The 24659-nt window shown below is 46.4% G+C and overlaps 1 protein-coding gene across 1 annotated transcript in view; it reads left to right on the top strand.

Annotated features, from left to right (window-relative positions):
• Positions 1–1256: 1256 nt before the first annotated feature.
• LOC140495489 (N(4)-(Beta-N-acetylglucosaminyl)-L-asparaginase-like) overlaps positions 1257–24659 on the top strand; it is a 46172-nt gene continuing 22769 nt past the window's right edge. Inside the window, exons 1-7 of the mRNA XM_072594598.1 lie at positions 1257–1479; positions 9374–9527; positions 11029–11141; positions 12227–12339; positions 12449–12566; positions 12694–12769; positions 24126–24233. Coding sequence (XP_072450699.1) covers positions 1362–1479; positions 9374–9527; positions 11029–11141; positions 12227–12339; positions 12449–12566; positions 12694–12769; positions 24126–24233 — 800 coding nt within the window. The 5' untranslated portion in view covers positions 1257–1361. The remainder of the gene's footprint in view (positions 1480–9373; positions 9528–11028; positions 11142–12226; positions 12340–12448; positions 12567–12693; positions 12770–24125; positions 24234–24659) is intronic.

Here is a 24659-nt window from a genome sequence, read left to right as displayed (position 1 = left end):
ACTTCTCTGGGACACATGCACCAAACAGCCCACCACCCTGTAGCCAACCACTCCAACTCCCCCTCCCATTCTGCCAAAGATGTGAAGTCCTGGGCCTCCTCCGCCGCCAAATCCAAGCCACCTGTCAAATGGAGGAAGAGCACTTCATCTTCTGCCATGGAACCCTTTAAGCACACGGCATCAACATCAAACTTACCAGTTTCCTATTCTCTCCTCCCCCCACCTCATCGCAGATCCAACCCTCCAACTCGGCACTGCCACCTTGATATGTCCTACCTGTCCATCTTCCTTCCCACGTATCCACTCCACTCTCCTTTCCGACCTATCACTATCAGTCCCCAACTGCATCCACCTATCGCCTACCCAGCTACTTTCCCCCTACTCCCACCCCCACCCTACTATTTATATCTTCTAATAGTAGACTACCAACCATTTTCTGGATTAGTGGTGCTGGAAGAGCACAGCAGTTCAGGCAGCATCCGAGGAGCAGTAAAATCGACGTTTTGGACAAAAGCCCTTCATCAGGACTACCAACCATTGTTTATTGTCAAGCTTCAAACAAGCAGACTCCACTTACCGCTTAAATAGGTTGGCTTTTTTTTGACATGACAGTGCAAGCTCAACCCTTGTAACAGAACTATATCATAATCAATAAAGGATTAGATCATATGTCCTCTCAAGTCACTGTTATTCAATATGATCACAAACAATCGTTTATTTCAACTCCAAACTTAAATATGATTATAATTATCAGAACAAGATCAAATAAATTGATTTATTTTTGTGAAGCTGACTTTTTTTTAACAGACAGTAACTGATACCAACGAATCTAATTGATTAGGAGATGCCGGTGTTGGTCTGGGGTGTACAAAGTTAAAAATCATACAACACCAGGTTGTAGTCCAACAGATTTAATTGGAAGCACTAACTTTCTGAGCGAATCTAATTGAGATTTTTACACTATTATAGAGAATGATTCCCTCTGCCAAGCTCACTTCATGATATTAAAATCCGTCTGCCGCAAATCACTGTTTGTCTTGTACACCGAAAGATATTACAGCAAATTTTGCTTATTTTTATTGCCTATTCCAACAGCAAAAAGAGATGAACTGGAGCGCATTAAAATCGAGAATTCAAGTAGATAAATGTCATATTGGTCATAAAAATATTTGTCATCTTCTTCTTTAAATTAGATAGAATGACAAATAAGGGAAGGGGCGGTGCTTTCAGACAAGGATCGATGAGAGGCGGAGCAGTGAGTGAGTGTGTCCGAATAGCCTGGTTTATTGTTGCAGCCGCTGTATGTGGGTGACCTGGGCTGAGTGGGCTTTTCTGTGAATGGGAGCACACTTCACGTTCCTATGGGATCCCCGGGCTACGTTCCACTGATCCTCGCGCTCAGCGCTTCCTGCTTCCTTGCGGCCTCTCAGCTCCCCCTGGCCGTTACTACCTGGCCTTACCACAGTGCTGTGCAGACAGGTAAGTGCAAGCAGGCACTGCTGTCACCCCCCCGCTTCTCGACTTGCTTACGTATGTGTAAAGTGAGGGCTATTGCAAGCTTCTGCAGTATTTGCTGATTTTAAGAATATTAATTCAATGCATATTACTGGTGGTAAATTAGGGGAAATGTGCCTAGGGAAACGTGATCTTACTGTCACTCAGTTCCACTGTGAAAGGTAAAAACAATGACTGCAGACCAAATACTGGATTAGTGGTGCTGGAAGAGCACAGCAGTTCAGGCAGCATCCAACGAGCAGCGAAATCGACGTTTCAGGCAAAAGCCCTTCATCAGGAATAAAGGCAGTGAGCCTGAAGCGTGGAGAGATAAGCTAGAGGAGGGTGGGGGTGGGGAGAGAGTAGCATAGAGTACAATGGGTGAGTGGGGGAGGAGATGAAGGTGATAGGTCAAGGAGGAGAGGGTGGAGTGGATAGGTGGAAAAGAAGATAGGCAGGTCGGACAAGTCAAGGAGACAGTAACTGAGCTGGAAATTTGAAACTAGGATGAGGTGGGGGAAGGGGAAATGAGGAAGCTGTTGAAGTCCACATTGATGCCCTGGGGTTGAAGTGTTCCGAGGCGGAAGATGAGGCGTTCTTCCTCCAGGCGTCTGGTGGTGAGGGAGCGGCGGTGAAGGAGGCCCAGGACCTCCATGTCCTCGGCAGAGTGGGAGGGGGAGTTGAAATGTTGGGCCACGGGGCGGTTTGGTTGATTGGTGCGGGTGTCTCGGAGATGTTCCCTAAAGCGCTCTGCTAGGAGGTGCCCAGTCTCCCCAATGTAGAGGAGACCACATCGGGAGCAACGGATACAATAAATGATATTGGTGGATGTGCAGGTGAAACTTTGATGGATGTGGAAGGCTCCTTTAGGGCCTTGGATAGAGGTGAGGGAGGAGGTGTGGGCACAGGTTTTACAGTTCCTGCGGTGGCAGGGGAAAGTGCCAGAATGGGAGGGTGGGTCGAAGGGGGGTGTGGACCTGACCAGGTAGCCCCGGGCGGAACGGTCTTTGCGGAAGGCGGAAAGGGGTGGGGAGGGAAATATATCCCTGGTGGTGGGCTCTTTTTGGAGGTGGCGGAAATGTCGGTGGGTGATTTGGTCAATGCGAAGGTTTGTAGGGTGGAAGGTGAGCACCGGGGCGTTCTGTCCTTGTTACGGTTGGAGGGGTGGGGTCTGAGGGCAGAGGTGCGGGATGTGGACGAGATGGGTTGGAGGGCATCTTTAACCACGTGGGAAGGGAAATTGCGGACATTAACAATTTCTCCTTTGAATCCTCCCACTTCCTCCAGACCAAAGGCGTAGCCATGGGCACACGTATGGGCTCCATCTATGCCTGTCTCTTTATTGGCTATGTAGAACAGTTGATCTTCCGTAATTACACCGGCACCACTCCCCACCTCTTCCTCCGCTACATTGATGACTGCATTGGCGCCACCTCGTGCTCCCACGAGGAGGTTGAGCAATTCATCAACTTCACCAACACATTCCACCCTGACCTTAAATTTACCTGGACTATCTCTGACACCTCGCTCCCCTTCCTGGACCTCTCCATTTCCATTAGTGACGACCGACTTGACACTGACATTTTTTACAAACCCACTGACTCCCATAGCTACCTGGATTACACCTCTTCCCACCCTATCTCTTGCAAAAATGCCATCCCGTATTCCCAATTTCTCCGCCTCCGCCATATCTGCTCCCAGGAGGACCAGTTCCACCATAGGACACACCAGATGGCCTCCTTCTTTAGAGACCGCAATTTCCCTTCCCACGTGGTTAAAGATGCCCTCCAACGCATCTCGTCCACATCCCGCACCTCCGCCCTCAGACCCCACCCCTCCAACCGTAACAAGGACAGAACGCCCCTGGTGCTCACCTTCCACCCTACAAACCTTTGCATCAACCAAATCATCCACCGACATTTCCGCCACCTCCAAAAAGACCCCACCACTAGGGATATATTTCCCTCCCCACCCCTTTCCGCCTTCCTCAAAGACCGTTCCCTCCGTGACTACCTGGTCAGGTCCACACCCCCCTACGACCCACCCTCCCATTCTGGCACTTTCCCCTGCCACCGCAGGAACTGTAAAACCTGTGCCCACACCTCCTCCCACACCTCTATCCAAGGCCCTAAAGGAGCCTTCCACATCCATCAAAGTTTCACCTGCACATCCACCAATATCATTTATTGTATCCGTTGCTCCCGATGTGGTCTCCTCTACATTGGGGAGACTGGGCGCCTCCTAGCAGAGCGCTTTAGGGAACATCTCCGAGACACCTGCACCAATCAACCAAACCGCCCCGTGGCCCAACCTTTCAACTCCCCCTCCCACTCTGCCGAGGACATGGAGGTCCTGGGCCTCCTTCACCGCCGCTCCCTCACCACCAGACGCCTGGAGGAAGAACGCCTCATCTTCCGCCTCGGAACACTTCAACCCCAGGGCATCAATGTGGACTTCAACAGCTTCCTCATTTCCCCTTCCCCCACCTCATCCTAGTTTCAAATTTCCAGCTCAGTTACTGTCTCCTTGACTTGTCCGACCTGCCTATCTTCTTTTCCACCTATCCACTCCACCCTCTCCTCCTTGACCTATCACCTTCATCTCCTCCCCCACTCACCCATTGTACTCTATGCTACTCTCTCCCCACCCCCACCCTCCTCTAGCTTATCTCTCCATGCTTCAGGCTCACTGCCTTTATTCCTGATGAAGGGCTTTTGCCCGAAACATCGATTTCGCTGCTCGTTGGATGCTGCCTGAACTGCTGTGCTCTTCCAGCACCACTAATCCACTGTGAAAGGGCTGAGGAGTGGCAGATAGAGTTTCATTGAATTGCATTGAATTTATTGTCAAGTGTACCGAGGCACAGTCTTGCGAGCAATACAGGCAGATCACAGAGTTAAGTAGCATAGATAAAGGAATATTAGGTAAACAGCAGCAAAAACAAAAACACAGGTCCAGGCGAATGTTAAAAATTTGTGAGTCCATTCAGTATTCTAACAACAGGAGGGTAGAAACTACTTCGAAACTGGCTGGTGCGTGTGTTCAGGCTTCTGTACCTTCTCTCCGATGGTAGAGGTTGTAGAAAAACATTGCCAGGGTGGGATGGATCTTTGAGAATGCTGGTGGCTTTTCCTTGACTGCGGGCCTGGATTCTATAGACGGGATGATGGCCTTTGTGATTGTCCGGGCTGAGTTCACCACTCTCTGTAACCGTCTCCGCTCTTGAATGGTACAGTTGCCGTACCAGGTAGTGATACATCCAGACAGAATGCTCTCGATGACCACCTACAAAAGTTGGCAAGGGTATTCGCCGTCATGCCAAATTTTCTCAGCTGCCTGAGGAAGAAGAGACATTGTTGGGCCTTTGTAACCAGTGTGTCCACAGGAAGAGTCCAAGAAAGCTTGTTGTGGATGTGATTTGGTATTGGACTGGGGTGTACAAAGTTAAAAATCACACTACACCAGGTCATAGTCCAACAGGTTTAATTGGAAGCACTAGCTTTTGGAGCGCTGCTTCTTCATCAAGTGGTTGTGGAGCTCAAGAGTTCAGAGTTAAAGAGGGGAGTTAGAGGACATTACAACATCAGGAAGGGGCAAAAACCATGGAGAATATGGGAGGAAGGGGGTGATAGGGAAACAGATAGGGAACCTGGAGCAGAATAGGACAGGGGCAGAGTTTTTGGAGATCTCTGGTTGAGAGAAGTTAGAATGTGGGAGTCCCAACTAGGAGTATGTTGGAAAGCCAGGTCTCGAGATAACATGGGCATTGATGAGAGGGTTTCAGCAAGGGATAAGTTGGGCAGGCCAGAGTCGTGAAATATTCCAGAGGTGGTTTTGATAGTAGTTTGTCATCTATGCTCATACCTATCAAGAGGTAAGAAAAGTCTGTAGAAACGAGCCATCTAGGCCTTGCTTTCCATCCATGAAAGACATCTTCAGTCAGAGCTGTAACACAACAGTCAAACTGTGCACAGAAAGATTGTACAACTGGGTGCAACCATGTCCAGATAACCAGCTGGTACTGAAACGGAGGAATAAATAATGGCAGAGATTCAGCAATTTTCCTGTTCTTCAAAATTGTGTCATAGAATTTTTTTTAATGCCCACTTGAATTGATGGCATTATCAAATTCCGTGCTCCAGCTGAGGTGGGGTCATGGGTATTAGGCAAATGAATTGGTGAGAGCTTACCATGGAAAGTCGAGGGCACAGCCTTAGGCCTGCTGGATACTGAGGTAGACCTGAATTGGTGCTCTGGGATACTGTCTCTGCAGCATTAAAACAGAGGCCTTCCAACGTTAGAACATTCCTGATGAAAGACTTCTGCCTGAAATGTCAATTCTCCTGCTGCTCGGATGATGCCTGACTTGCTATGCTTTTCCAGTGCCAGACTCTTGACTTAGAACATAGAACAGCACAGCACAAGAATAGGCCCTTCAGCCCACCAGCTCTGTGCCAACCTTAATGTCATTCTAAACTAATCCCACCCTCTTGCACATGGTCTGTGTCCCTCTGTTCCCTGCCTGTTTATGTGTCTGACAACAACGCTTCTGAAATGTTGCTATTGTATCTGCTTTTATTCCCTCCCTTGGCATTGTGTTCCAGGCACGTCTGTGTAAAAAGGTACTTGTCTTGCTCATTTCTTTAAACATTCTGCCTTGAACCTATGTCTTTCGTGTTTGATGCAATGTCTCGGAATAACTCCCTTTTCAAAGGCATTATTGTTTTTACTTGAAGCGGGCTTGTTAACTTCTGGCCATTTGTGTCTCTTAAAAATAGGGGCAGCTCCAACACTTCCATCTAAGTCATTTACATATATCACAAACCACAGATCTGTGAGGAGCACCACTAGTCACAGACTTGCAGCCTGAAAGATACTCTTTCACCACTATCCTTTGCCTTCTATGGGTAAGCCAATTCTAAATAAATGTGGGAAAGTTCCCATGAATCCTGTGCATTTTAATCTTCTGGACCAGCCTACCAGGAGGGACCTTGTTGAAATCCTTCCTAAAATCCATGCAGACAACATTCACTGCTCTACCTACATTGAATACCTTTGTGACCTCCTCAAAAAATTCAATCAAGTTAGTACGCATGACCTGTCCTGCACAAAGCCATGCTGACTGTCCCTAATTAGGCCATGCTTTTTCCGAATGTGCATACATCCTATCCCTAAGAATTCTATCTAATAGCTTCCCAACCACCGATGTGAGACTCATCGGTCTTTAGTTTCCTGGATTATCTCTATTTCCCTTCTTGAATAGAGGAAAAACATTAGCCATTGGTGATGAAGGTACAAAGATCTTGGTCAAGGCCCCAGCAATCTCCTCCCCTGTCTCTCAAATAACCTGGGGTAGATACCATCGGACCCTGGGGACTTATCCACCTTAATGCTCTTCAAGACTCCCAACACCACTTCTTTCTTGATCTCAAAGTACTGTAGTATATTAGAACTCTCCACTCAAATCTCACTATTCTCCATTTCCTTCTCCTGAATGAATATCGACACAAAATACTCTTTTAGGATTTCAAACAAATCCTCTGCCTCCAAGCACAAGTTCTTTATCCTTGAGTGGTCCCATCTTCTCCCTAGTTATCCTCCTGTATTTAATGTATGTATAGAATGCTTTGGGATTCTCTTTAATCCTACTTGCCAAGGTCATTTCATAACCCCTTCTTGCTCTCCAAATTCCCTGCTTGAGTTCTTTCCTGCTTTCATTTTATTCCTGATGGGCCCAGTCGATTTTAGCTGCCTAAACCTTGCAATATGCTTCTTTTCTCCCTCTGGCTAAATTCATAATGTCCCTCATTATCCAACGGTCCCTTACTTTGCCACCCCTGTCCTTCCTCCTTATTGGAACGTGCTGAACTCTCACCAACAGGTCTTTAAGCAATTCCCACATGTTAAATGGGGACTTGCCTGATAACAGCTCCTCACCTCATGGTGAGTGGGTCGACTTCTCCCAGAATGCTCCTCAGTGAAGTCTCTCTGCTGTCCTCCCTCCTGCTTATCACTGGGAGGGGGGGTTGAATGGGATATGAGTGTTCTTCCTCACTCCGCTGATCAGTCGTGGTGAGTGAGCTGACTTCTCCCAGAAATTTTTTTTATTTGAAAAATATGCTTTATTCATAAAAGAATCTCTTTTTATATATAAACATTGTCACAAATATGGTTTGGTTCTGTACAGTTGTAGACCTCTCTTATACATACAATATTAATATTTCCATATATTTGAGGCACTAGGAGGGTCTGATAATTGAACGGACCCTCATTTACCTTCAGCCGGAAGACCCCAGATGGTGGTCTTTCCCCACTACACCTTAGCAGCAGCCGCCCCAAGTTTTAGCGTGTCCCTCAGCACATAGTGCTGGACCTTGGAATGTGCCAATCTGCAAGACTCAGTCGAGGTCAACTCCTGGAAAACGAACAAGGTTCGGGAAGAACAAAGAGCATCTTTCACGAAGCTGGTGGTCCTCCAGGCGTAATCAATTATTTGTGTCGGTGTGCGACCCAGGGAACAGACCGTAGAGCATGCAGTCCCAGAGCTGCAGAGCTGCTCAGGATGAATGTTAATGAAAAACACAGCATCTTCCCTCAGCCTTTCTTTGCAAATGCACATTCTAGAAGGTAATGTGTGCCAGTCGCAACCAGCACCACCACCCCCCCCCAACCCCGGCTTCAAGGGGCAGCGTGCGGTGGCATAGATTGACATGGTGTTCATGAAGGACCTCACAGGTAGTGCCCTTCTCACCACCATCCAAACGATGGCCTGGTGCTTGTTTCTGGTGATGAAGCATTCTGCCAAATGAATTTGACAGTCTGCTCATGGAAACACACAACAGAATTCACCCTCTTTTCCCTCAGTGTCTCAAGAACGCCATGAGCTAATCACTTCCGGGTGGACTTGTGGTCAAAGGTGCTTTTCTTTGCAAATTTCTCCACAAAGGACAGATGATACAGAACAGTCCAACTACTTGGAACATTGCATGGCAGCGAGGCTAGTCCCATCCTTTGCAACACTGGGGACAGGTAGAACTTCAGTACAGAGTGACAGTTAGTGTTTCTATATCGAGGGTCTACACACAACTTGATGCAGCCACACACAAAGATGGCCATCAGGATGCAAGCAGCATTGGATATGTTCTTTTTCCCCCTTTATCCAGAGTTTTGTACTTGGAGTCCTTGCAGACCCAGTCTATCTTAGACTTCCAGAGGAAATAGAAGATGGTTCAGGTGACTGAAACAGCGCCATTTTGGAGAGAGTCCTCACACCTGATGACCATGTTTGACCAAACAATGGAGTGGGAGCAATGCTCCCAAAAGACCAATTTCTGCTTCATTTTGGCAATGCACTCCACCCAAGAGTTTGTGCACGCTCCTCGGCGAAGTCTCTCTGCCATCCTCTATTGAACGCTCTGCCGTCTTCTATCGGACAAAATAATCTGACTTTATCCAACCACTCTTCATACCTAAAACCCTCCAGACCAAGCAGCATAAAGTAAACCTTCTCTGCACCCTCTCCAAAGCATCCACGTCCTTCTGGTAGAATCAAACCAGAATTGCACACTGTATTCCAAATGTGGTCAACTTAATTTTCATACAACTCTATCATAACTTGCAAAGATTTATCTTCGCTTCCCTGGCTGATGAAGGTAAGTATGCTGCATGCCTTCTTTACTGCCTTGTTGACCACCTTATCCACCTGTGATGCCACTTTGTAGACCTGTATGCCCAGATCCCTCCATATGTCGATGCTCCTAAAGGTTCTGCCATTTATTGTATAATTCAGATTTGTCCATGGTGGCTACATCAATTCCGTTCCATTCCCCTGCCGTATCCACAACGCTCAAACGTTTATGTCTGTTTTTATTTGATTTAGCATGGAACACACTTCAGTCTGGAGGCTCTGCATTGGATGCAGTAGAGGAAGGTTGCAGTCGATGTGAGATCGACCAGTGTCGAGGTACTGTGGGTTACGGAGGAAACCCGGATGAGCATGGGGAGACAACATTAGATGCCATGATTATGAATGGGTAGGTCATATTCCTGACTATTACTTCATACTAGGGAAATATATCTACTTAACAAAGCTGCTTTTCAAATCAAATGTGCAGTGATCTTTTTATCATGCCAGCCTCTATGTACAATTTCCCATGATGTGAGAAAGCTAACATGTGACCTCTAATTTCTTGGAGAAACACAGTGTCTCCTGAAGATCTTAGTGTGTTGGTTGATATGCTCTAGTCCTGGTCTGTGATTCAAGGCCACAATAATACTTTGAGCCATCATCTTCTACTTGCAGAACGAGTGACTACATTGTATATATGCTTAGCAGGACTATGCTATCTACTGTCTACGAGGGAGGTTCAAACAAGGAATCTCTGTTGGGCCAATAATGGGCACTTTTTGTTTCATCGTTTTGTATTCACAGAATATGAACATCATTGTCAAGTCATTGCCAATCTCTGCTTGCTTTTGAACGTTGTTGTGAATCACTACCCAGCGACAATGAAGGAATGGTGATAGAATTCGAAATCCAGATGTCACATGATCTGGGAACTTGTGTACGGCTGAGTTCCCAAGTGCCTGGTTCCCTTATCTGTCAGGCTTAAGAGGTTTTAAGATCAAAGTTTGGAAGATTCTGTCAAAGGAACTTTGCTGAGATTCTGCAGTGATTCTTGCAGCTGGTACACACTGAAGCTACAGTACACCAGTGATGAAGGGAGTGAGTGTTTAAGATGGAAAATGGGCTGCCAATCAAATTACCTGTTCTGTCTACCTGCTCGAGTGTTATTGGAGCAACACTCATCCAGGCAAAGGGTGGTAATTCCACCACATTCCAGACTATTACTTTACAGACAGTTGACAGGCTTTGGGGAGTCTATACTCTGTCTTTCATCTGTTCTAGTAGTTACAGTATTGAGTGTTTGGCTTCCCCAGTTCAGTTTCTGATTAGGTGACTTTTTTCTTTTCAAAAAAACTATTTGAATGTGATATGACACTGTCACAGCCTGAGGTGCTACATGAACTTGAACCTTCTAGTCTCGAGATAGGGACACTGCCACAGCCCCAGGACCCTTTAGAATAGTGTGATAGTTTCTCTTTTGTTTTGAAATGCTATGAACAAATAAACCAAAATCAATGCCCTTAAAGGGGCACTGTAACTGAAGGAAGTTCCAAATGGTATTTACTGATTCAAATCAAAATGTGATTTTTGGAGTCTGCACATGCATTCCAGTCCCCGTGGTGCCCATCAGCCAGAAAAGGTCTTGCGTGTAATAATGGGCTCTGTGGGCTACCTTTTCAAGACATGGACATACCTGAGAAAGAGAGTTGGGCAGTTAGCCCTCTGTTTAGGTGATTTGTTCACTAGATTTCACATTGTGAGCTGATTTTGAAATTATTCTTTCGTAACTTTGATCACAACGTGCAGCACTTGAAATCAAAGCCAGCGTGAGAATGTAGGAGAGTGAAAATCATGCATGTTCTCAACAACTGATATTGATCACTGCCCATGTTTTAAAACTTCTTCAGTGATACAATGGAGGCTGGAGGAGTTGGGCAGCTTCGAAGGATTAAAAGTGCGATTCGTGTTGCTCGAGCAGTGATGGAACACACCAGTCATTCACTGTTGGTGGGAGAATCAGGTAAATCTCAGTCCTTGTTGTTTGAAGGGAAAAAAATGGTAGCTGTTTATTCCAGATACCTTTCTTGACCTTGCAAATTTCATTGACAATTTGAGAAACATGCACAGTAAGGTCCACAAATGAAAGTTGCTGGCTATTCTGAGACAATCGAGGAAAAATTTTAGATTGGAAAAACTAACTGGTGGGTGATACAGACAATGCACTTCGTTTGGATTTATTTTTTTTCTGTACGTTTGGGATTTTAGTTTTTGAATTCGGAACCTTTTTGGGTTTTCAGTGTCTGTGAGGTTAATTAACTTTCATTTCTATCATCATGATTCCTTCTGAAACAGTTTTTGAGGCCCACCCATAGAATTTATGGGATTATATCAACCAAAGAAGATAAACAAGCTCCAGTTTAGAAATTCAGGAATGTGATGTTTTTTTCAGCTTGTGAGAAATACCCATAGCTGAGATTTTGTTTTTTAGTTTTGCTTTTGCATAATCCTATGAAGTCCTTAGTTGAAAATGTCTCAATAATCTAGTGTTCCTGTGTAATGTTACCTCAGAGTTAGTGGTAGTCCTGGACCCAAATTGTAGGGATAAAGAATTCTAAACTACCAACGTTGTTTGTGTTTAGAGGTGTTTCCTAACTTCACCCCCGAAAGCCCCAGTTCCAATTTTGAGCCCCCTCATCCTGGATCTCCCAACTAGTACAACTACGTTTTCTCTCCTATCTACCCCATCTATTCTCCTTTACATCACAAACTTCAAACAGATCACTTTGTGAATGTCTAAATTTCAGGGAAATCTCATTTGTCTAATTTATCAGTGTAGAATTTGGAGTCCAGCCATCATTCTGTTAAATAGTTGTGCTGTCCTTCCTCTGAAGCCAATTAACCTCCCTAAGGAATACTGCTTCTACATCTCCTTATCTGACCAGGGCTTTGTACAGCATAACTTCCTCCACTTTATATTAAGTGTCTAAAAGGCAGTGAATTAGAAGATTATGACAACAGTAATATAGAATGTATTTAGCTTTTATTGTTTCATGCACTTGGATAGCTAAAAGGGTCATGATAAAAAAACAATATTTTTTTCAACAGCTTCAGAATTTGCTCAGAATATGGGTTTCCCAAGTGAAGATTTAACAACAAACAAATCTCTGTCCATGCATGCAGACTGGCTGAACCAAAGATGTCAACCTAATTTCTGGAAAGTGAGTCTGACTTCAAATGAAGGGCAATTATTTTAGATGCTTATAAGGTATGAAAGGAGAAGTTTACAATGTCATCTAATTCTATGGAAAGACACTTTGATTTTCACAGAATGTTGTACCAAATGCAGAAACTTCCTGTGGGCCATACAAACCAATGAAGGGTCCACTGTCCAAACAGAACAGAATATCAGCACAGCTTGGCAATATTCATAACCATGACACCATTGGTAAGTCTTTTATTTTGATAAGTTATATATATATATTGGAATGTTTTGGAGATATTTAAGATGAAAGTACTTTGTGCAACTCTCAGGACTTGAGGATTCATGGTTTATTGTTGATTTTTTCAATTAGGAATGGTTGTGATTGACAAGACTGGAAGTGTAGCTGCTGGGACGTCTACTAATGGCCTATCACACAAAATCCCAGGGTATGTATTTTAGTGTTTTAACCTTGTAAAAATGTCTCTCTCCCTTGCATAATAGATTTTTGTGTCTATCATTTTCGGCAATCTGGCCCTTTGTTTTCCAATGTCTTAAATCTAAAACAATATCCTGGATGAGCTTAATGCTATCAATCTTTAGAGTTGACTATTATAAAACAGTATACTGCACAGGATTAAAAACAAGAAGTTCCAGTAATATACAGCTGGTCAGGCAGCATCTGTTGAGAGCTCAGAGTTAAAATGTTGAGTCAGTGACCCTTCATCTCTCTTGCTACCTCACCTCTTGAGTACACCCTGCCCTTTCCTGGGATAGAGAAGTACAGCACGGAAACAGATCCTTTGTCCAACTCGTCCATGCCAACCAGATATCCTAACTTAATCGAGACCCAATTGCCAGCATTTGTCCCTCCAAACCCTTCCTATTCATATATCCATCCAGATGCCTTTTAAATGTTGCAATTGTACCAGCCTCTACCACTTCCTCTGGCAGCTCATTCCATACACATACCACCCTCTGCCTGAGAAAGTTGCCCCTTAGGTCTCTTTTATATCTTGCCCCTCTCACCCTAAACCTATGCCCTCTAGTTCTGGACTCCCCCACCCAGGGAAAAGACTTTGTCTATTTATCCTATCCATGACCCACACAATTTTATAAACCTCCGTAAAGTCACCCCTCAGTCTCCGACACTCCAGGGAAATCAGCCGCAGCCTATTCAGCCTCTTCCAAAAGCTCCAATCCTCCAACCCTGGCAACATCCTTGTAAGTATTCACAACATCCTTCTGATAGGAAATATCAATATTCCAAAATTGGCATAACTAATGTCCTGTACAGCCGTAACATGAGATCCCAACTCCTATACTCAATGCTCTGACCAATAAAGCAAAGCATACTAAAAGCCTTTTTCACTATCTTTTCTCCCTGCGAATCTACTTTTAAGGAGCTATGAACCTGCACGCCAAGGTCTTTGTTCAGCAACACTCCCCAGGACCTTACCATTTAAGTGTAAAAGTCCTGCTCTAATTTGTTTTTCCAAAACGCAGTACTTTGCATTCATCTTAAAAAAATCCATCTGCCACTCCTCATCTCATAGCACTTCCTATCCATCTAAACCCTTAACGCTATGGCAGCCCCAGTCTATGTTTGGAAAGTTAAATTTCCCCTACCATAACCACCCTATTATTCCTACAGATAACTGAAATCTCCTTACAGATTTGTTTCTTCATTTCCCTCTGACTATTAGGGTGTCTACAGGACAATCCTACTAAGGTGATCATCCCTTTCTTATTTCTCAGTTCCACCCAAATAGCTTCCCTGGATGTATTTCCGGGAATATCCTCCCTCAGTACAGCAGTAATGCTATCCCTTATCAGAAATGTCACTTTCCCCCCCGTTCGCCCTCTTGCATTGAAGTAAATGTAGTTTAATTTATCAGTTGAACCTTGTTCTCTGCTTTGTTCCTGCCTGCCCTGACTGTTTGACTCGCTCCTTTTCCCAACTGTACCAGTCTCAGATTGATTTCTTTCCTCACTATCTCGCTGGTCCCCCCACCCCACCCCCATCTTAGTAGTTTAAATCCTCCCAAGCATCTGTAGCAAATCTCCCTGCCAGTATATTAGTTCCTTCCAAATCAGGTACAATTCCTCCTTCTTGTATAGGTCACTTCTACCCCAGAAGAGATTCCAATGATCCAAAAATGTGAACCCTTCTCCCATATACCAGCTCCTCAGCCATGCATTCATCTGCTCTATCCTCCTACTTCTACCCTCACTGGCTCGTAGCACCAGGAGTAATCCAGATATTACTACCCTCGAGGACCTCCTTTTTAAATTCCTGCCTAACTTCTGAAATTCCCCCTTCAGCATCTCATTCTTTTCCCTTCCAATGTCATTAATTCCAATGTATACAATGACCTCGCTGGGCCCTCTCCCCCTTTTGAGAACATTCTGCACCCTCTCTGAGACATCCTTGATCCTGGCACCAGGGAGGCAATGCACCATTCTGATTTTTAACTGCTGGCTGCAGAAATGTTTGTCATGTGCCTCTGACTAGAGAGCCCCCCTATCATAACCCAGTGTACCCCTTATTACATTAGAGAATGATACAAACCTGGTTTGCTTTAGTATTGCTGATTGATAAAACTTTTAAAAATTATTTGTTTATGGGATGTGGGCTGTCACTAGCGAGGCTAATATTTATTGCCCATCCCTAATTGCCCAGAGGGCAGTCAAGAGTCAACCACATTGCTGTGGATCTGGAGCTACGTGTAGGCCAGACCAGGTAAGGAAGGCTAATAACCTTCCGTAAAGGACATTAGTAAATCAGATGGGGTTTGAGAGCAATCATTGTGGTTGCATGGTCACCATAAGCCCAGCCCTTTCTCCTGCTGAATTCACATTTCACCGTAAAGAGGATTCTGGGTAATCCAAGATGGAGGACAGAAAAAAAACTTTGGCTGTAACAGCTGCTCCTTTTTTTGAGGTGATTTCCTCAAATTCCAGGAGCAGCGATTACTATTTCATATGCTGTTGCATTGTTTCGGAAATTTGGGAAAAAAAAAAGTCAAAACAACAGCAGTTTTAAAAGGGAGAAGAGCAGACAAAGAAGCACATGGTGAGGACAGTGCAGGAGAGAGAGAGAGAGAGAGAGAACCTGCACTGTTACTGCTTTTGCTGTTTTGAATTCATGTATCGCTGGACATTGGAGTGCATCTGGGAAAATTAACAAACAGTGAAATTCACAACTGATCTTGGAGGAACCTGTTTTGGCAAAGTTTACAGCACAGAGTCAGATAAGTGAATTGTTGTTTTAAGTATGGCCTACAGAGAAGCTGCAGTAGTGATTAGAATGGGTTATTTCTTGATTATATGTTTTTGGAGATATGTCTCTCGATTAAACTTAAAATATAAGCCATTACTATTAATTTAACCTGGGGCACTATTTTGTAGAGGAATAAGATGGTGTTATTTTCTGGGTCTGTAGACTGTGAAAGAGCAAAAAAGGTCTTTAGTACAGTGATATGTACCTCTTGTCTGATGTGGGAGTTTAAAGATAGTTTGAGGGTTACTGTGGATTATATCTGCCATAAATGCTGTAGGCTGTGAATCTTATCAGATCTAATGGATTGGTTGGAGAGACAGTTAGAAGCAATGAGGAATTTGCAACAGCAACAATATGTGATGGATGGCAGTGATAGGAAGGGGGGAAAGTCTCAGATACAGTCAGATATATGGGTTAACTCCAGGAAGGATAAGAGAGGTTGGCAGCTAGTGCAGGAGTCTTTTGTGGATATACCCATTTCAAATAAGTATGCTGTTTTGGAAAATGTAGGGGTGATAGATTCTCAGGGGAATGTAGCACGGACAGCCAAGTTTCTGGTATTGAGACTGGCTCTAATGCAATGAGGAGTAAGTTGGCTTCCAAGAAATCAATTGTGTTAGGGGATTCTGTAGTCCAAGGTACAGACAGACGTTTCTGTGGCCAGCAGCAGAAAAGCAGAATGGTGTGTTGCTTCCCTGGTACCAGGATCAAGGATGTCTCAGAGAGGGTGCAGAATGGTCTCACGGGGGAGAGGGGCCGGCAAGAGGTCATTATCCACATTGGAACCAACAACATAGGAAGGGAAAAGGTTGAGATTTTGAAGGGAGATTACAGAGAGTTAGGCAGGAATTTAAAAAGGAGGTTAGTAATATCTGAATTACTCCCGGTGCTACAAGCTAGTGAGGGCAGGAATAGGAGGATAGAGCAGATGAATGCATGGCTGAGGAGCTGGTGTTTGGGAGAAGGATTCACATTTTTGGATCTTTGGAATCTGTTTTGTGGTAGATGTGATCTGTACAAGAAGGAGGGATTGCACCTAAATTGGAAGGGGGCGAATATACTGGCAGGGAAATTTGCTAGAGCTGCTCGGGAGGATTTAAACTAGTAAGGTGGGGGGGGTGGGATCCAGGGTGATAGTGAGGAAAGAGATCAATCTGCGATGGGTACAGTTGAGAACAGAAGTGAGTCAAATAGGGCAGGTGGGACAAGGTGGGACCAATAAATTAAACTGCATTTATTTCAATGCAAGGGGCGTAACAGGGAAGGCAGATGAACTCAGGGCATGGTTAGGAACATGGGACTGGGATATCATAGCAATTATGGAAACATGGCTCAGGGATGAGCAGGACTGGGAGCTTAATGTTCTAGGATATAAATGCTACAGGAAGGATAGAAAGGGAGGTAAGAGAGGAGGGGGAGTGGCATTTTTGAGAAGGGATAGCATTACAGCTGTGCTGAGGGAGGATATTCCCGGAAATACATCCAGGGAAGTTATTTGGATGGAACTGAGAAATAAGAAAGGGATGATCACCTTATTGCGATTGTTTCATAGACCCCCTAATAGTCAGAGGGAAGTTGAGAAACAAACTTGTAAGGAGATCTCAGCTATCTGTCAGAGTAATAGGGTGGTTATGGTCAGGGATTTCAACTTTCTAAACATAGACTGGGACTGCCATAGTGTTAAAGGTATAGATGGAGAGGAATTTCTTAAGTGTGTACAAGACAATTTTCTGATTCGGCATGTGGTTGTACCTACTAGAGGAGGTGCAAAACTTGGATTAGTGGTGCTGGAAGAGCACAGCAGTTCAGGCAGCATCCAACGAGCAGCGAAATCGACGTTTTGGGCAAAAGCCCTTCATCAGGAATAAAGGCAGTGAGCCTGAAGCGTGGAGAGATAAGCTAGAGGGGGGTGGGGTGGGGAGAGAGTAGCATAGAGTACAATAGGTGAGTGTGGGAGGGGATGAAGGTGATAGGTGAGGGAGGAGAGGGTGGAGTGGATAGGTGGAAAAGGAGATAGGCAGGTAGGACAAGTCCGGACAAGTCATGGGGACAGTTACTGAGCTGGAAGTTTAGAACTAGGGTGAGGTGGGGGAGGGGAAATGAGGAAACTGTTGAAGTCCACATTGATGCCCTGGGGTTGAAGTGTTCCGAGGCGGAAGATGAGGCGTTCTTCCTCCAGGTGTCTGGTGGTGAGGGAGCGGCGGTGAAGGAGGCCCAGGACCTCCATGTCCTCGGCAGAGTGGGAGGGGGAGTTGAAATGTTGGGCCACGGGCCTCGGAAACGCCATTAGCCATGCGGCTGACGCAGCTACCACCCCCACGCTGAGTGATGATGTCACTTCCGCCCACATCATGGCCACTCCCACAGCCACTTTCGGCCCTCACATCATCGCTGATGCCACACGCTCAGTGACTTCTGCCACCCCTACTGCCATGATCACCACCACTTCCACCCCCACCAGCGCCACTCACCTGCATTCTGCTGACACGCCCCCCACAGACCCCACTGTCACTATCCCCACACCCCAGAACCCCGAGGGCAACATTACCCCACCTCATGCCTCCACCCCCATTCCTCCCACCATCACACCCATTCCAGGTACTGGCTCCGACCCCACTCCCAGCTCCACACCCACACCAGATCCCAGCTCCCGGCCCTGCCGAGTTTTCACCATCCCTCCAGACCTCCCACTCACTGAGGACGAACAATCAGTCCTCAGCAAAGGACTCACCTTCATCCCCCTCCATCCACGCATCAATGAATTTAAGACACGACGTGACATCGAACAATTCTTCCGTCGCCTCCGCCTCTGAGCTTACTTTCACAATCAGGACTCCCGCCCACCTTCCGAGGACCCCTTCGCCCACCTCCAACACACTGCATCCACCTGGACACCCCGCGCTGGCCTATTACCTGCCCTCGACCTCTTCATTTCCATCTGCTGCCGGGACATTAACCGCCTCAACCTGTCGTCCCCCCTCCCCCACTCCAACCTCTCACCCTCACAACGCGTAGCCCTCCAATCCCTCTGCTCCAATCCCAACCTCACCATTAAGCCAGTGGATAAAGGGGGCGCAGTGGTAGTCTGGCGCACTGACCTCTACACCGCTGAAGCCAAACGCCAACTCGAGGACACCTCTTCCTACTGCTCCCTGGACCATGACCCCACCCCCCATCACCAAACCATCATCTCTCAGACCATACAGAACCTCATCACCTCAGGAGATCTCCCACTCACAGCTTCCAACCTCATAGTCCAGGAACCCCACACTGCCAGGTTCTACCTCCTTCCCAAGATCCACAAGCCTGACCACCCTGGCCGACCCATTGTCTCAGCATGCTCCTGCCCCACTGAACTCATCTCTACGTACCTTGACACTGTCCTATCCCCCTAGTCCAGGAACTCCCCACATACGTTCGAGACACCACCCACGCCCTCCACCTCCTCCAAGTCTTCCGTTTCCCCGGTCCCCAACGACTTATCTTCACCATGGATATCCAATCCCTCTACACCTCCATTCGCCATGACCAGGGCCTCCAAGCCCTCCATTTTTTCCTCTCCAGACGTCCCCAACAGTACCCTTCCACTGACACTCTCATTCGTTTGGCCGAACTGGTCCTCACCCTGAACAATTTCTCCTTTGAATCCTCCCACTTCCTCCAGACCAAAGGCGTAGCCATGGGCACACGTATGGGCCCCAGCTATGCCTGTCTCTTTGTTGGCTATGTAGAACAGTTGATCTTCCGTAATTACACCGGCACCACTCCCCACCTCTTCCTCCGCTACATTGATGACTGCATTGGCGCCACCTCGTGCTCCCGCGAGGAGGTTGAGCAATTCAACAACTTCACCAATACATTCCACACTGACCTTAAATTTACCTGGACCATCTCTGACACCTCGCTCCCCTTCCTGGACCTCTCTATCTCCATTAGTGACGACTGACTTGACACTGACATTTTTTACAAACCCACCGACTCCCATAGCTACCTGGATTACACCTCTTCCCACCCTATCTCTTGCAAAAATGCCATCCTGTATTCCCAATTTCTCCGCCTTCGCCGTATCTGCTCCCAGGAGGACCAGTTCCACCATAGAACACACCAGATGGCCTCCTTCTTTAGAGACCGCAATTTCCCTTCCTACGTGGTTAAAGATGCCCTCCAACGCATCTCGTCCACATCCCGCACCTCCGCCCTCAGACCCCACCCCTCCAACCGTAACAAGGACAGAACGCCCCTGGTGCTCACCTTCCACTATACAAACCTTTGCATCAACCAAATCATCCGCCGACATTTCCGCCACCTCCAAAAAGACCCCACCACCAGGGATATATTTCCCTCCCCACCCTTTTCCGCCTTCCGCAAAGACCGTTCCCTCCGTGACTACCTGGTCAGGTCCACACCCCCCCTACGACCCACCCTCCCATTCTGGCACTTTCCCCTGCCACCACAGGAACTGTAAAACCTGTGCCCACACCTCCTCCCTCACCTCTATCCAAGGCCCTAAAGGAGCCTTCCACATCCATCAAAGTTTCACCTGCACATCCACTAATATCATTTATTGTATCCGTTGCTCCCGATGTGGTCTCCTCTACATTGGGGAGACTGGGCGCCTCCTAGCAGAGCGCTTTAGGGAACATCTCCGAGACACCCGCACCAATCAACCAAACCGCCCCGTGGCCCAACATTTCAACTCCCCCTCCCACTCTGCCGAGGACATGGAGGTCCTGGGCCTCCTTCACCGCCGCTCCCTCACCACCAGACGCCTGGAGGAAGAACGCCTCATCTTCCGCCTCGGAACACTTCAACCCCAGGGCATCAATGTGGACTTCAACAGCTTCCTCATTTCCCCTTCCCCCACCTCATCCTAGTTTCAAACTTCCAACTCAGTAACTGTCTCCTTGACTTGTCCGGACTTGTCCGACCTGCCTATCTTCTTTTCCACCTATCCACTCCACCCTCTCCTCCTTGACCTATCACCTTCATCCCCTCCCCCACTCACCCATTGTACTCTATGCTACTCTCTCCCCACCCCCACCCTCCTCTAGCTTATCTCTCCATGCTTCAGGCTCACTGCCTTTATTCCTGATGAAGGGCTTTTGCCCGAAACGTCGATTTCGCTGCTCGTTGGATGCTGCCTGAACTGCTGTGCTCTTCCAGCACCACTAATCCAGTATTTGGTTTTCAGCATCTGCAGTCATTGTTTTTACCAAGGTGCAAAACTTGACCTACTCTTGGGAAATAAGGCAGGGCAGGTGACTGAGGTGTCAGTGGGGGAGCACTTTGGGGCCAGTAACCATAATTCTATTAGATTTAAAATAGTGATGGAAAAGGATAGACCAGATCTAAAAGTTGAAGTTCTAAATTGGAGAAAGGCTAATTTTGACGGCATTAGGCAAGAACTTTCAAAAGCTGATTGGAGGCAGATGTTCACAAGTAAAGGGACGGCTGGAAAATGGGAAGCCTTCAGAAATGAGATAACGAGAGTCCAGAGACAGTATATTTCTGTCAGGGTGAAAGGAAAGGCTGGTAAGTAGAAGGGAGTGCTGGATGACTAAAGAAATTGAGAAAAAGAAGGAAGCATATGTAAGGTATGTACAGGATAGATGGAGTGAATCCTTAAAGTATGAAGGAAGTAGGAGTACATTTAAGAAGGAAATCAGGAGGGCAAAAAGGGGACATGAGATAGCTTTGGCAAATAGAATTAAGGAGAATCCAAAGGGGTTTTACAAATACATTAAGGACAAAAGGGGAACGAGGGAGAGAAAAGGGCCCCTCAAAGATCAGCAAGGTGGCCTTTGTGTGGAGTCGCAGAAAATGGGGGAGATACTAAATGAGTGTTTTGCATCAGTATTTACTGTGGAAAAGGATATGGAAAATATAGACCATAGGGAAATAGATGGTGACATCTTGCAAAATGTCCAGATTACAGAGGAGGAAGTGCTGGATGTCTTGAAACAGGTAAAGCTGGATAAATCGCCAGGACCTGATCAGGTGTACCCGAGAACTCTGTGGGAAGTGAGGGAAGTGATTGCTGGGCATCTTGCCGAGATATTTGTATCATCGATAGTCACAGGTGAGGTACCAGAAGACTGGAGGTTAGCAAACATAGTGCCACTGTTTAAGAAGGATGGTAAGGACAAGCCAGGGAACTATAGACCAGTGAGCCTGATGTCAGTGGTGGGCAAGTTGTTGGAGGGAATCCTGAGGGACAGGATGTGCATGCATTTGGAAAGGCTAGGACTGATTGGGGATAGTCAACATGGCTTTGTGCGTGGGAAATCATGTCTCTCAAACTTGATTGAATTTTTTGAAGAAGTAACAAAGAAGATTGATGAGGGCAGAGCAGTAGATGTAATCTGTATGGACTTCAGTAAGGCGTTCGACAAGGTTCCCCATGGGAGACTGATTAGCAAGGTTAGATCTCACGGAATACAGGGAGAACTAGCCATTTGGATACAGAACTGGCTCAAAGGTAGAAGACAGAGGGTGGTGGTGGAGGGTTGATTTTCAGACTGGAGGCCTGTGACCAGTGGAGTGCCACAAGGATTGGTGTTGGGCCCTCTACATTTTGTCATTTACATAAATGATTTGGATGCAAGCATAAGAGGTACAGTTAGTAAGTTTGCAGATGACACCAAAATTGGAGGTGTAGTGGACAGCTAAGAGGGTTACCTCAGACTACAACAGGATCTGGACCAGATGGGCCAATGGGCTGAGAAGTGGCAGATGGAGTTTAATTTAGATAAATGTGAGGTGCTGCATTTTGAGAAAGCAAATCTTAGCAGGACTTATACACTTAATGGTAAGGTCGTAGGGAGTGTTGCTGAACAAAGAGATCTTGGAGTGCATGTTCATAGCTCCTTGAAAGTGAAGTCGCAGATAGATAGCATAGTGAAGAAGGCGTTTGGTATGCTTTCCTTTATTGGGCAGAGTATTGAGTACAGGAGTTGGGAGGTCATGTTGCCACTGTACTGGTCATTGGTTAGGCCACTGTTGGAATATTGTGAGCAATTCTGGTCTCCTTCGAATCGGAAAGATGTTGTGAAACATGAAAGGATTCAGAAAAGATTTACAAGGATGTTGCCAGGATTGGAGGATTTGAGCTATAGGGAGAGGCTGAACAGGCTGGGGCTGTTTTTCTTGGAGCATCAGAGGCTGAGGGGTGACCTTCTAGAGGTTTATAAAATTATGAGGGACATGGACAGAGTAGATAGGCAAAGTCTTTTCCCTGGGGTGGGTGAGTCCAGAACTAGAGGGCATAGGTTCAGGGTGAGAGGGGAAAGATATTAAAGAGACCGAAGGGGCAGCTTTTTCACGCAGAGGGTGGTATGGGAATGGAATGAGCTGCCAGTAGATGTGGTGAAGGCTGGTACAATTGCAACATTTAAGAGGCATTTGGATGGGTACATGAATAGGAAGGGTTTGGAGGGATATGGGCCGGGTGCTGGCAAGTGGGACTAGATTGGGTTGGGATATCTGGTCGGCATGGACAGGTTGGACTGAAGGGTCTGTTTCCATGCTGTACGTCTCTATGACTCTATATACCATTGTCATATTCAAAACCATGTCCCCAGAATATTAGCCAAGGCTAATAAGGAACAATGCTGAAAAATGTCTTGCTAGAAAAGCACAGCAAGTCAGGCAACCTTGTGGTTGGAGGGTTCCTAGGTGGAAGATGAGGCACTCTGCCTCCAGGCGTCATCTTGCCATGGTCTGGTGATGGAGGAGGCCAAGGACCTGGATGTCCTTGCCGAAGTGGGAGGGGGAGTTAGTGTTCAGCCACGGGGCGGTTGGGTTGGTTGGTGCAGGTGTCCCAGAGGTGTTCTCTGAAACATTCCGCAAGTAGGCAGCCTGGCCACAAGGGATGAATGCAGATTTCTCCAGTTTCCTCATTTCCCCTCCCCCCACCTTGTCTCAGTCCCAACCCTCGGACTCAGCACCGCCTTCTAAACATGCAATCTTCTTCCTGACCTCTCCGCCCCCACCCCCACTCCGGCCTATCACCCTCACCTTAACCTCCTTCCACCTATCGCATTCCCAACGCCACTCCCCCAAGTTCCTCCTCCCTACCTTTTATCTTAGCCTGCTTGGCACACTTTCCTCATTCCTGAAGAAGGGCTTATGCCCGAAACGTCGATTCTCCTGCTCCTTGGATACTGCCTGACCTGCTGCGCTTTTCCAGCAACACATTTATCAGCTCTGATCTCCAGCATCTGCAGTCCTCACTTTCTCCTAATAAGGAACAATGCCAAAGTGTACAAGGCTATGGGCCAAGTGCTGGAAAATTGGATTAGAATAATTAGGTGGTTGTTTCTGACTGGCACAGACTCGTTGGGCCGAAGGCCTTTTTGTGTGCTGTCAACTTCTCTGAGTCTAATAACCTGGTGTGTGGCTTACTAAACCAGTGACATTACCCCTATACCCACCTTTCCCACATCAAAATTAATTCCGAGGGTTAATTCACGCATGTTTTTCTTCAAACTGCTAACCAAACTTTTTATTTGTGTTCCTTCTAGCCGTGTGGGAGATTCACCAATAGTTGGGGCAGGTGCTTATGCCGATAGCACAGCTGGAGCTGCAGCTGCTACAGGGATTGGAGATATTATGATGCGGTTTCTCCCAAGGTATGTCTTTCTTACCAGATCTGCTTGGGCTGTTTCTGAAGTTGGTGAACTATAATGAGTTGACTGAAGCTGTGATATCTAAAATAAGTATTTGGTGCTCAAAAATATGCCAAGTAAATTCTCTCCTAGAACAGAATTCTTCTAGCAGGAGTACCTTTTTCAAAAAAGTGTTTTGTTTCTGTTTTACCACCACTATTAAGAAGAAAATGTTGTTATGTAACCATGTCATGGGTGAGTAACAGATATTTAGTGTGTTTTCGGGTTTTTGAATTTTAATACTGTCCAGGTTGAAGAAATGGGTCTGGACGTTTCCCATTTCAGTCATGTTCCCAGATGAGGCATGGCTGATTGGTCTATGCTTCACTACGGGGTGATGGCATTAGCAGTGTTCGCACCAGGCTACTCATCCAGAGCTAATATTCTGGG

Source organism: Chiloscyllium punctatum, chromosome 2, assembly GCF_047496795.1.
Source record: "Chiloscyllium punctatum isolate Juve2018m chromosome 2, sChiPun1.3, whole genome shotgun sequence".
In the NCBI taxonomy this organism is placed as follows: domain Eukaryota; kingdom Metazoa; phylum Chordata; class Chondrichthyes; order Orectolobiformes; family Hemiscylliidae; genus Chiloscyllium; species Chiloscyllium punctatum.
Note: the sequence above shows the minus strand (reverse complement) of the source record. Positions and strands in the feature narration are given on the sequence as shown.